At 43.4% G+C, this 12,999-nt stretch overlaps 1 protein-coding gene across 6 annotated transcripts in view; it reads left to right on the forward strand.

Annotated features, from left to right (window-relative positions):
• MCC (MCC regulator of WNT signaling pathway) overlaps window positions 1-12,999 on the forward strand; it is a 238,735-nt gene that overhangs the window by 19,558 nt on the left and 206,178 nt on the right. For 5 of the 6 annotated variants that reach the window (XM_063424042.1, XM_063424043.1, XM_063424041.1 and 2 more), the window contains exon 2: window positions 6,429-6,676. The exons of the other annotated variant lie outside the window; for it this stretch is intronic. In XM_063424042.1, coding sequence (XP_063280112.1) covers window positions 6,429-6,676 — 248 coding nt within the window. The remainder of the gene's footprint in view (window positions 1-6,428; window positions 6,677-12,999) is intronic. 6 annotated transcript variants of the gene reach the window in all.

Consider the following 12,999-nt stretch of genomic DNA (forward strand, 5'->3'; position numbering starts at 1 on the left):
GTTTTGTTGTCTTGTTTACTTCCTTAAGGTCGTGGATGAGGCGATAGCCTTCTCCAGACCTTTTGGGGATTACGAACACGGGGGTATTCCATGGACTGGTCGAGGGTTCTATGTGACCCTTTTGCAGCTCACGGTCAACCAGTTCTAGCAAGGCTGCCATTCGAGGCTTTGACAAGGGCCACTGCTCAATCCATACAGGTTCTGACGATTTCCAGGTCAGTTTGATTGGCAGCGGTGGGTGCACGGCAGTGGCCCTTAGGATAAATTTGTGATCCTGACTCCTAGCATAGAGAGGATGTCCCTTCCTATCAAGGGTGGTGAATTTTGCAGGATGTAGGGGTAGATTGCCACTGTCTGTTCTGGTCCTTGTTCCGTGTGGAGTGTTATAGCCACCAACTGAGTGCTTCTCCATGCCCGGGTCTGCCCTCCCACTCCGTTCACGGGGGGTACTTCTTTAAATTGCCAATGTCGGGGCCAATATGCTTGAGGAAGTATAGAACAGTCCGACCCCGTGTCTCCCCAAAACTGAAGCCCTATGACGTGGGGGTCCCGACTGCCATAGAGGCGGCATGTCCCCCAAATCATTAGAGGCTCCTTCCCTATTTTCATGGCCAGGGCCACCCAGGGGTTCCGCTCTGGGGCGTCCCCTGCTGGCCCTGTTGCACAGGCGTGGCTTGCTGTGGTGGTGGGCACGAGGGCACCGCTGGCGGTGTTGTGAAGCTTTGCCATTGTGTTGCTGTGGGGGGTGCAAAACCGGCTGTCCCCTGTGGGGGCATGGGGTATGAGGGTTCCCCACCCCACTGGGGGTTGGCATAGATGGGCCGCCTTGCATTCACAGTGGGAGGAGGCCGGGTGCGGCCCGCACGCCCCCTCCCTCTCCCGTTTCCTTGAGGCCGGGACCTGCAGTCTTTGGCAAGGTGCCCTCTCTTCCCACAGCCCCAGCAGGGCCCTCTCGCACGGGCTTGGTGCGGGGGCATCGCCGGGGATGGCTGTGCTGGCTGGGGACAGCTCATTGCAATGTGGCCTGCCTGGCCACACTTGAAACATGCCATGGCACTGGTTAGGGTGCGGACGGCTGCTTGGATAGGTGTCAATTGCTCTTCCTTTACTACATGTTTAATCATGTCGGCCAGGCTGGCTCCGGCCGGCAAGGAGCGCAGAATGTCTTTAGTAACAGAGTTACATTGTTGCCGCAGGCAATCGGCTACTACCGGACCCTTCGCCTCTGAGGGCAGGGCAGATTGCTCTATGGCTGCTTGGAGGCGGTCCACAAACTGTGTGAAGCTCTCACTCTCGCCCTGTTTTATGGTGGCCCATGGGGGGGGCTTGGACACTACTCGAGAGGCAGCACGAATGGCCTCTCTGGCTGCCTGAGTGGTGGCTCTGACCTCTTCAGCCCGCATGCCTGTGGCTTGCTGCTGAGGGGTTATCAGGTCATCATGTTTACCTAATAACCTCGATAAACTGGAATTGTGCAGTGGCTGCCCTTCTCCAGAGGACTGAGCTAGGAAGTTTGCACAATTGTCCTTCCATTCTTGTTTGAAGACTATCAATCCCGCCCCATCAAATATCATGCGTCCTATCTGCTTGATATCGAAAGGCAGTAAATCATAATTACCAAAAAGGCCATCCAGCAGAATGGAGACCATGGCAGAGTGCATCCCTTTCTCTGAAATCGCTTTTACAATTGTTTGTATGTCTTTGGGATTTACTGGCGTGTGTATTTTTTGTTGGTTGTCCCCTATTCCAGTAACCCTCACTGGGAAGGCTTTCACTGTGGAAGCCGGTGTCCACTCAGCACAGGCTATTTTTATTTTTCCCCAGTCAGTGACCTGGGCTGGCTCATGTTGTAAACTCTTTCTGGGGTGGCTGAAAGCTTTATTAGGTTTCATTTTAAATCGTGTTGGTTCTGCTCTCTTTGTTTCTGAATCCCAATCACTGTCTGTCTGCTCTCCGGAGCTGCTGCCGCCGGTACTGTCTGACAAGGAGTCAGAGGCACACTGCCAGCTCACTTCTGGGTTTGAGTGTCGTTCAGTGCGGCTCCGGCCCCGCCCCTCCTCTCAGGGGTGGCTCCGCTCCCGCCCCCCCTCTCGGGGGTGGCTCCGCTCCCGCCCCCTGAGCTTGCCCTGCCTCCTGCGGGGCGAGGTCTCTCCCCTAAATGCTGGCAGTGCTGAACGCAGCTCCCGACGGGACACGTGCTCCTCGTGCCCCTCCCGCACGTGCGTGCCTGTGGGAAACCGCGGCCCCGAGGCGCGCACGCGCTCCTCGCCGCTGTCCCGTGCATGCGGGTCCGCGGAAAACCACGGCTCCGAACCACGCGGGTGCTCTCCGCGGCTTTCCCGCGTGTGCATGTCCGCGGGGAACGGCGGCGCCTCCCCGAACGCGCCTTCCCCACCGCCTCCCGGCGCGCACGCGCCCGCGGAAGCCCACGGCGCCGGGCCGGGCGCGCTTTCCCCGCCGCTTCCCGGCGCGCACGCGCCCGCGGAAGCCCACGGCGCCGGGCCGGGCGCGCTTTCCCCGCCGCTCTCCCGTATGCACGCGCCCGCGGGGACTCGCGGCGCCGCTCCGAACATGCACCCCCTCCCCTCCTGCTGCGCGCACGCGCCAGCAGAAGCCCGCGGCTCTTTTCTGAGCGCGCATTCCTCTCCCTCTTCCCCGGCTTTCCCCTGCGCATGCGCACTGGCGCACACCCACGGCTCCGGGCTCTCCCCACCACAAACGTTCAGACCCCGCCCCTCCCCGCTGCCGCCGGCGCCATTTTCAAACCCGTACGGTGGCGGTGCCGGCCGCGTGCTCTCCTGAGCCACGTGCTCGGCGTCTCTGGCCTCCTCGGCCAGTCCTTGCCAGAAAAATTGCACGCGCTGCCGCGCCTCGGGTACCGAACCACCGATCGACGGCAAGGGGACTGGGGAGGGACCTCCGGATGCCCGGGAAGGCTCCGCGGGCGGGGGGGAAGCCGACGGGCTCGGGGTGGGGGTCGGGGGGTTCCCTGAGGGCACCGGGGGCTTTGGGCTCGGGCTCCGGGAGGGGGGAAGCGTGCTTGGCTCCCGCGGCTTCTCGCACTCGGATAAATCATTTTCAGACGCCGTTTGCGTGGTGGCCCCCACTCCCAGCTTGGGAGTGGCCAGCAAACACACACGGGCGGCACTCCAGGTCTCTTGTTCTTCCAGCGCTTTCCGTAAACTTTGCTTGACCCTCCCCCATGCTTTAAGGTGTTTCCCGCTCCCTGTGGATTCCGTATCTTCGGCCAGCGCGAGTGTACACCTCCCCCATACCTCCGAATGGAGGATTTCTACTGGGCGCTCTATCACCCCAAGCTCCAGTAATCTTGCCAAAGCAAGTTGTAAATCTCTGGGCTTGCACTCAATCCCCCACTGTCTGTGAATTACACTTACGACCTTCGCGATTGCCTCCATGAGTCTCGCTGGTCCGGGGACGTCTCCCCCGCCGAGGGTCAGTTCCTTTGGCCTGCCCCGGCCGCTGCTCCTGTCCAGGCGAAAAATCCCGACTCCCGAGCGTTTTTCTTGTTCCCGGGCTTTCAGCACCAGAATGTTGCCTTCGATATGAGGCAATGGCGACCTGGTTTCAAAGAGTCAGCACGGCAGCTCGACGTCCTCGAGCTACTCGGTCCATTCACACGCTTACACCAATTTGGTGGACGGCAAATGGCGGTTTATTGTATTACACATGGGGTTAAATAGTCTACAGGGTCTTCTACTATGTCAGTGGGAGGGCAAAGGATCTAAAGGTCAGTGGTTGGTGGGAAGCTAATGGGGCTAGGAGGGGCCACCACCGAAGGGACGGGGGGAGGGTCCTTATCTTCCCGTGACATCACGTGATCTTCCGAGCGCCTGTCCCTAGCTATCACCCACACACCCACCACATTGGCCAAGGAGGCTGTCATTCAACCTCCCCTTCTCCTTGAGAAGGACTTCATAACAAGGGCAGTGTTTACAAAACATGGTCCTGTGTTTACATTCACGAGTGCGAGAAGCTGCACATTTCTCCTTTAATATGAACGCTCGGCAAACCAGGAAAAAACCTCATGGCAACACCTCTTACCTTATAATTTCTTTCCCCATCTAAAACTCTGTTAGAGGTTTATTCAGAAGAAAAGGTGTCACTCTGTGAGCTTTTTGGAAGACTTGACTGCAGACGAACACATTTCTGGGATTGATGCCAAGATTGTTTGCCTGCAGATGCTCGTAGAAAAGTCAAAGCTGGAGAATTGATGTGATACTGTGGTTTAAGTGGTCTGGTTTTTGACTTGCTGTAAGAGCAAATGGAGCAGTGGGTCCAGGATGCTCTGGAGATTGGTGGCTGCACCAGGGACCTAAACTAAACACCCTCCTACCAAGAAAAAAGTGATCTGGAGTTATTTTAATACATCTTTTAGATCAGCAACTTCTTATTGTCTCTAAGTTCTCTGCTAGTTAGTCCTTTTTAGATTAGTCCTTTTAAAATTAATGTTTCAAATAGATTACTGTTTCTCTACAGTATTGGTCTAGAAGTGACTCATGACACAACTGCATGGAACAGGTTTTCTTACACTGTATGTTTATTTACTCTATTTGCCTCTAGGGAACTTGGCTGCATTTATAATTTCGACTTCCCTCTTCAAAGGTGTTTGTACACCTAGACTGCAAGTTGCATAAGCAAAGATGAAATGTTTCCTGGCAAAATTATGATACCTTTTAACTAGCTGAAATTTTAAATAGTTTTAAGAAAATATGTGGTTTCTCCATGGTATCACGTCGTGGAATAATCTTTGCCAGGTTTCCTCTATAAATCTGTTTGCATTTGTGTAACACCTTTAGACTGTCGGGAACCAGAACTGGGTTTGGACATGTCCTTATGGCTGTAGTGAAATAGAAGCTTTACAGTTGTTATGAAAAGGGCTGTGTAAGGTGTGCTACCACTGCCACAGCCTCCTTCTGCCCCAGTATAGCAGATTCATTCTTCTGGAGCCAAGACAACAGACCTGTGTCCTGGAAACCCATAACAAAATCACTCTGTGCTGATTCTCCTGGTACTCATTTCAAAATCGGCACACCTCCGCATAGTCCCTCAATCTGATGCTATGTCTGATCTGTTCCAAGAGAACAGATATAGACATAGCTGAATTGTATCTGTCGGTCTCCATGTAAAAATTTAAATGTGCCGTCATCCTTATTTTTCTTCGCAACACCCTTGTGAGATTTTATTTGTATTGTTTTCATTTTTGAAAACAAGGAACTGAGCCATGGAGATTATTTATTAATTGATCAGATTCAAATCTAAGAGCAAAACTCTGAGCAAAAATTGAACTGCAAGTAAGAAGAGCTTATATTTGGCCTATGTGATTGATTCTTCTGTAATAAAGTTATTTCTTGTCGTAAGTAGAGATCTGGTTGCTTTCTGTTATTTTTATTGGGGTTTTATTTGTGTGTTTGTTTTTAAATTACATGGTCATGTTGTTATCCTCATTATTACCATTATTATTGTCATTGTTATAATAATTGTCATCATAATTTCTATTACATTTGTTAGCATGATCGTAATTATTCAGTTTTATTGTAAACAACTGACAAGAATTCTGTTTCTGCAGCTCTGGAATTCCTGCATAGAAGAGATTTACAGAGCTCCACCCAATGTACAGCTTTTTTCTATTGAATAGAATGGACCTTGAATCTGATAATAAATTACTTCAGTGAAACTGCTCATGCGAGAACTTTGAATATGTAAACCTATCATGTTTTTTTAGAATGATGCCCTTCTGAATGATGCCCTGATACCAATAATGAAATAATAATAATAATAATAATAATAATAATAATAATAATAATAATAATAATAATAATAATTCACTTAATAATAGTATTAGACATTTCTCTGCCTTCCTTCTACAGAAAGATTTTGTACAACACAGAAATAAGCAATATGCTTTTAAGCTTCTTAAAAGAAGCCGTAACATAGAAACACTCTTGTGCTATTTGTGGTATAAATTGGTATCCAGTTCAAAAAGTGATTAAGAAAAGGATGGTAGGAAAGAAGCAGTGAAGTGTGAGAGTAGCAAAGTAGTGGTAGTTAAAAAAAAAAAAAAAATCTAATCAAAGAGAATGGGGCATCCAGAAGGTTTTGATAGTGTAGATTTGTTGCTTCATTATCTGGCTGAATTGGTTTGCCCACATTTTACTCAGAATGTGATTATTTGTCGTTTGATAAATATACATCTGTCATCATTCAGATGCTGGAGAAATTGTTTCAAGATTTTGTTTCCTTCAGTAGTTAGCTTATTGGTTTTAAATGCCTGTGCATTAATGCACACCCAGATTAGACAGGGCTAGTATTCCTTTTCTTCTAAACTAAGTTGTTGGTTTTTTTGTTTTCTCTATTCCCACTTTTCCAATCTTCCCCTGCCCCCATTTTCCCTCTAAAATTATCTCTAGGAATGATTTGCTGATGGTGTGCCGCCAACTGAATATGGAAGCATCTGTTGCAGAGATCATGCACCAGCTGGGAGCAGATGAAAATGGAAAAATTTCCTTCCAGGATTTTAGTCAGTGCCGCATGGAACTGGTACAGGAAATCAAGAAGGAGGAAGTGGAGCTTTCTGTGAAATTGGATGACTCTTGTAAAAAGAAAAAGTTAAGGGATAGAGTAGCTTCCTGGCCAACTAGCAGCAATAACAGTTTAGGTAGGTATGACTTTTAAATGTCATGTTTGTGTAATTTAACAAAAGGTAAAGTGTGAGATGTTTGTTACTGATTTTACTGGCATTAGGATTGCTTCTAAAGGGCTTTGTGTATCTGCCTTGGAGTAATTTCATCATAGGCTAGAGTGCTGTTGTAACGGATGCAGACTTGTCATCAGAATGTAAACTAGAATATGTGCAGAGCATCCTCTTCTAAAAATGCAAATTGCACAAGAGGACTTGTCCTTAGATGGACAAGGGCTGGTAACTGAAGATCCAGGGAGTTCTCTGTTCTCTGTAAAGCCCGGGTATGTAGATAAAAGTGAAAAATGAGGGGAAACTTAATCTTGGTTCCAGTGATAATACACTGTAGGAACTAGTGTTTCTTGGATGCTTTAAACATCATTCCACTTAGTGGGGGATCTGAATGCTGGAAGAGCCCTATGGTTAGAGAATACAAAAATACTCCTCCATCTGGTTAAAAACCAATCCAAAAAAACCCCAAATCAAAACCAGAACCAACCAAACCAAAAGAAAGCCAACAACAACAAAAACAAACCAGCCCCCCACCCGCCAAATGCAAACAAACCAACATCAAAAAAATAAAAAGTACAATTCTTTCTACAGGAAAACGGTATGTAGGAAGGGATTATCTGTGTCATTGAGCCCTGTCCTTGATAGTACTATGACCAGTCAGCATTAGGTCAGAAATGTTAACACCTGCAGAATGCTTCCTTTCACTCTGTAAACAATGGAAGAGACTAAAGGACACAGATTCTGGGGTCAACAATGGCAAAGTGTGGTGTCCTGTGGAAAAAGCTGAGGATGCTGTCCATTCCCCAGCTCCTTACAAGAGTGTGTGCTGGCTAAGCATGACTGCTGGCTTATGACATGGAACTGACCTGCATCCATGCTTCACAAAAATGCCATCAGCCTCTGGTGATGTTTAGTTGGAGATATACTGCAACTGTTTTTAGACTTTCATGTTTTAAAACACTTTCTAAACTAGAAGTCTTCCATTAATCTTCCCAATAGCTTTTATTTGAAGTGTCTTAAATTAAGTTGGGATTGTTTTTTGCTGTCGGATGTGCTTCATACATCTTCTGGAGAGTTGTGTTATTCCATCTCATGTTATTGACCCATTCTCAGATGTAATGTTTAACATCAGATTTATTTATTTATTTGAAGGTAGTTGATGGTACATGGGATTTTGGTTTTAGCAGCATGATGCAAAGCATACTGAAAATACAATACAGATACAAGTCACACATAGCAGAAGAGAGCAATTACAGGACACACAGCTCGGTCATAATACCAGTGTGGCTGAGCTGTGTATACAAGTACCCCACTCTGGCCTGGCTAACTCAGAGAGACATTCACACTTTTACTGAACTCAGGGAGAAAAACACAAGTTGGTTCTCTCAGCTGTTTATAGTTTATCTAAAGCAAGACCCATCCTTAGGTCCTCTTAATGCTGAGATCAAGCCAACTTTTTTGCAACAGCTGTTATCAGTTCCAGCCCACATCCTTCCCTGAGCTTCATGGACACATCACCCTGGCCCATCTCTGATCCTGCTCCCATGGTAGGCCTTTACTGGTCAGTCACACCTGTCTTTATCTTGTCAGCTTCATAGGAAGTAAAACTGGGCATGTGTTGATTTTGGTGGTTTGGTCTATTTATTTATTTACTTATTTATTTGCTTTGGAGGTACAGAGTTAGCATGTTCGGTCTTCTAGTCACTTTGCATATGTTTTTGGCTAGTCATCTCAGAAATTCAAATTTTCCTTGTTTACTTTGTATCCTTGGTGAAATTCTTGTCTTTTTGCTTTTTAGATGGGCTGTACTACTCCCTTGTCATCCCATCATCTTATGCTCCTTGACTTTTCATTTTGGCTTCTCAGCACAGCAAATCTGTTTCATAGCTTAGTTTATCTTCCATTTCATGTTTTATGGTTTCATAGTCATATTTTGTTATAGAGGTAGTTCGGTATTAGCATTTCTTCTGTTTATCCTTTTTTCATATATATTCTTGAATTGCAAAACTCTGTAGTTTCTCTGCCCATTTCTCCCATAATTTTCTGTATTGAAATCTTCATAAGCCTTGTGCTCAATTGATCTCTAGCCTGTGAATCTGTGCCTGGAGCTGTCAGGCAATATTTCAAAGCCAAGATTGTGCCTTTTTTTTTTTTTTCTTTTTTTTTTTCTCTTTTTTTTTCTTTTTTTTTTTTTTTTTTCTTTAAGGATATTGTGTGTTCCCTTGCTCATACGATTATCTTCTGTTGCCTGCTTTTTTGGTGCTGACATAGTTGTATTTTTCTGCAAAACGAGTTGTTGTTCTGCCCTCAGATGGTTATACAAAGTTTCCCTTTTGCTGACCAGATTTCTGGGGTTTAAAATCTTCTTTCTTAGACAAACCAGCCAAGTAATTATGATTTGTAATAATCAGAGGTGAAAGACAGCTCCTAAACTTTATAGAAAGGCCAACATAATAGTCTCAAAATTTACTCCACAAAGAAAACTTACTAATTGCTGCCAAAAAGTATTTATTCATAGATGAACTTCCAAATTTATTAGTGTTTAGAATTCAACCCCAACTACTTTTTCCCCTATTCCCCAACTGCTGTTAGTTTTAAAAGAATAATTGAATGCATTTTTAAAGTTGATGAATGAACCGATTATTCTTTTCCTATTTTTTCCCCAAAAGTTAAGCTTAGAAGATGTTTTGATATATTTTGCACTGCTGATCAAGTGTGACTATCTTACTGCACTGTCTTTCTAGAGCTTTGGAGAATTATGGGATTTGTCCTTGTCCTCAGTTCCTGCCTTGACTTTTGAAAGAATCCTTAGAGAATATATGGAGATGCTTCCCCTCTCTCAAAAAGGATGGGAGGAAATACTAAAAATGAGTATTTAAGGTGCAACTGTTTTCCATTTGGTTGTTAAAAAACCCCATTGTGGCAGCACTGTTCAAAAAGTTCTACATAGCTTTCTTTTCAGAGAGTCAAGGAAACAGCACTGCAATATATTTCTATCATATAAACTCATAGCCTGCCGTATGAAAATAAAGACAGCTGAAGAATTACACTTACTGTGAAGCTTGAATTATGATCTGCACCTTCCGGTGCTTTTCTGATGTTTCTATGCCTTTCATGTTTTTGAGGGTTCACTTATATACTCATAATTGATCAAAGAATTGATTATGTTATTGAGTCTTTGCTGTTGCTTTCTAAACATTGCTTGAGTGAAGAGACATCACGTACAAATTCAAACGTGAGCTTGGTGAATGTTCTTTTTTTGTGTTACTCAAAATGGTTACTGTTTTCTTTTTTTCCTGGTCAAAACACTTTTTATTAAACTTTATTTTCAAAGATAGTTTACAAGATTTTTTGTCAAGACTAATTTCTACATAGTGTATGAGCTGCTGATATTATTTAAAGCTGGTATCATCTATTGATGTGGGGCACTAAATGACAGAATTTCAAAACTCATTTGCCTGGTATAGAGTAGCAGGCGTCCTGATGATCTGAAACAAAAGAATCCAGCCTCTGACATGAGTGTTTTTACACTGCAAGTTCGTGTGTAATTGTGCAGAGACTACCAGTCAGGCAGCATTTTGTCTGGCCTTTTCTTGGAATGGTTCCAAATTCTTAAAAAAAAGAGCAAACCCTTTTATCTTAATATAATATCTTTGTTGCTTATAAGCATTGCTTTTCATTATGAAGAAAATAACTTGAAAAGAAGTTGCAAGAAGTAATTGCATCTAATTTACTATTGAACTTTGTCTCATCCATCTTTTTTATAATTTATAAGGTTATTCAAGTAATTTTGCCCAACTTTGCTCAACAAATGTTCATGCCTGTGTTTCCAGATGGGAGTGAGGAAATTGGTTGACTATTTTAATCAACGTACAGGACTCAGGTTCGTTAATACTCACTCATGTATGTCCTCAGTAAGCCAAACCTGCATCCATATCTACCATCCTCATGAGCAAATTAGTGTATGGATTTTAAAGCTTAATGTTTTATTCAATTGCATAAAAGTGGAAGTTTTCTAAGTTACTAGAATTAGGCTTTTGGATGTTTATTAATCAGCAATTCAAAGCTGTTATAATGTGTTGTAGTTCTTCCCCTACACTATTAATGTCAGCAGGAGGTTTAACAATAATTTGCAAGTAATAACCAGTTGTTTTTCTATAAGTGAAATTGAATGTAAACTCTGTTAATGTTCTTGCATTTTAAAATACAATTTAAAAAACCCAAAACCCCCAAACTTCTGAAAGTGTTGCTGGAGTCTTGCAGTCACCATATGTGACCTGACTCTTTATTATATCATTTCAGTAGGAAATGCAGGAAAAATGTCAGTTACTGATAAAATGTGTGGGTCTTGTGTCTGGCTGTGGAGAGTGAGTGCTATGATGGGTACAGTAAATCTGTGTGAATAACATAGTAAGTGGATTGCTTGGCACATGAAAACTTTAACACAGCAGAACTACATCTCTAATATTTAAAGCTGGGAGTTGCCTGAACAGTTATGCCTTCTGTTAGCTTTTTCACTGTTGTATAGCTTTGTATATATTTTATAAACCTAGCATTAGAATTATTTATATTATGCATTCTATAGGTTTGTCTAGCTCTTTACAAGGAGCAAATTGCCCTTTTTTCCCCTTGATAAAAAATAACCTATTTCTAGCACCCATTGAATTGGAGCATGAACAAGAAATGTCACTATTTATTAGTAAATTCCTAGTTTCCTGTAACTTCATGTGTTTATTGATCTGATTTCTTATTCTAGATAAACAGTTAAAAATACATGAATCCTTTACCAATTTTTGGCTGTAGGTTAGTACTTAGTAATTAGTTCATAGCCAACTCCCCCTTCTTTACAGAAAATAGTCCCCTGAAAACTTGCTATGATAATTTATTTGCATAGTGGGTCAAGCATGAGAAATAATCAAAGGATTGGTAGGAATTCAGCCTTAAATTAAGCTTATGGGTAAACAGGACAGGCAGACCAGTGGGGCTGAAAAATCATTATTTTTGCTTTACATGAATTCCATGTTTGATCTTACTGCAAATAAATTGCTCTTGAGAAACTGATGCAGTGATTACATTTATCTATGCCATATTTAATTTAAAACTACAGAGTTCATGTGGACTCAAAGGCATGCTGCAGATTTTCTTGATATTTATGAGCAAAGCTTCACCCTTAGATATGGTAACTAGACAAGCCTTGAGTTTCTGCTAGGCCAGATTTAATTACACACAAACTGCTGCTAACTCTAAGTAGTTTCGTTTATTACATTTAAATAATCTTTTGATACCACTGTCTTTGTGTAAAGCAGCAGAATATAGGTAATTTTTCTTTTTTTTTTTAAGAAACAAAGAGTTTGAATTCTATGACCATCCTTACAAATGAACCTGAATTTCCAGAGGTTTATAATTCACAGCTGATGAATCATACTAAAACCATAATATATAGTATGTGTTAAACACCAGTGAATCTATACAGGATAGAAGTGATCCCTGCAGGGGTCTCTGGTGTCTAATAGAAAAACAAACTTGGTTGAAGCTTTCTTCTGGTTTCAATATTTGTAAAATGTAAGAACAGCTAATCTGTTATTAGACCAGACTTTATTCTCAAATGGTAATTCCGTCCCTTAGCATGGTGAAAAAAAATTATTAGAGAAGATAGTAGGGACTGAGCGATCATGTAGCTATCCTTGGATATTAAATTTCAGGTCAGGAATTCCAAATTAGAGATAATTGCTCTTGCTCACACACACATGGCTTCCCTCTTTCTAACCCTGTCTTACAGGACTGAGTCTCTGAACACGCGCAGGTCTTTAGTGTTCACCATGGCGTGCTGCCAGGAGTAGCACATCTTGCCCTTCCATTGTATAATGAACAAACTATTTTCATTCCTCAAGTTTCCTTCCTTCCATGTATTCGCAGGGGTTTTTCTCTCTTGTTTTTCTCCGTAGTTTATCTCGTCAAGGTTGAGCATTGCATTGTACTGTGTTACCTTCCTCAGAAGAAGTACTAACAGAGTCAGTTACCTCTGTGCCTTCCATAAAAGTTAAAGGAATTCAGTGTATTTGACACTTTGACACCCCTATGAAATGCTGTTTGTCTCAGTTTGGAAAGACAGGTGTCTGCCAGGGAAGCCTGTAGCTTCCCTTGGAATAGAGAATGTAAGCCCCCTCCCTCCAAATTATTACAATTTTGCAGTTAAGGGGACTTTCAGGCAAAGATATAGGAATAGGAAGAACAGTTCCTACTAGGAATATTAAGAATACAAATGTAGTAGTACAAAAAAACACAAGCAA

The sequence above is a fragment of the Prinia subflava genome, chromosome Z (assembly GCF_021018805.1).
Source record: "Prinia subflava isolate CZ2003 ecotype Zambia chromosome Z, Cam_Psub_1.2, whole genome shotgun sequence".
Lineage (NCBI taxonomy): Eukaryota > Metazoa > Chordata > Aves > Passeriformes > Cisticolidae > Prinia > Prinia subflava.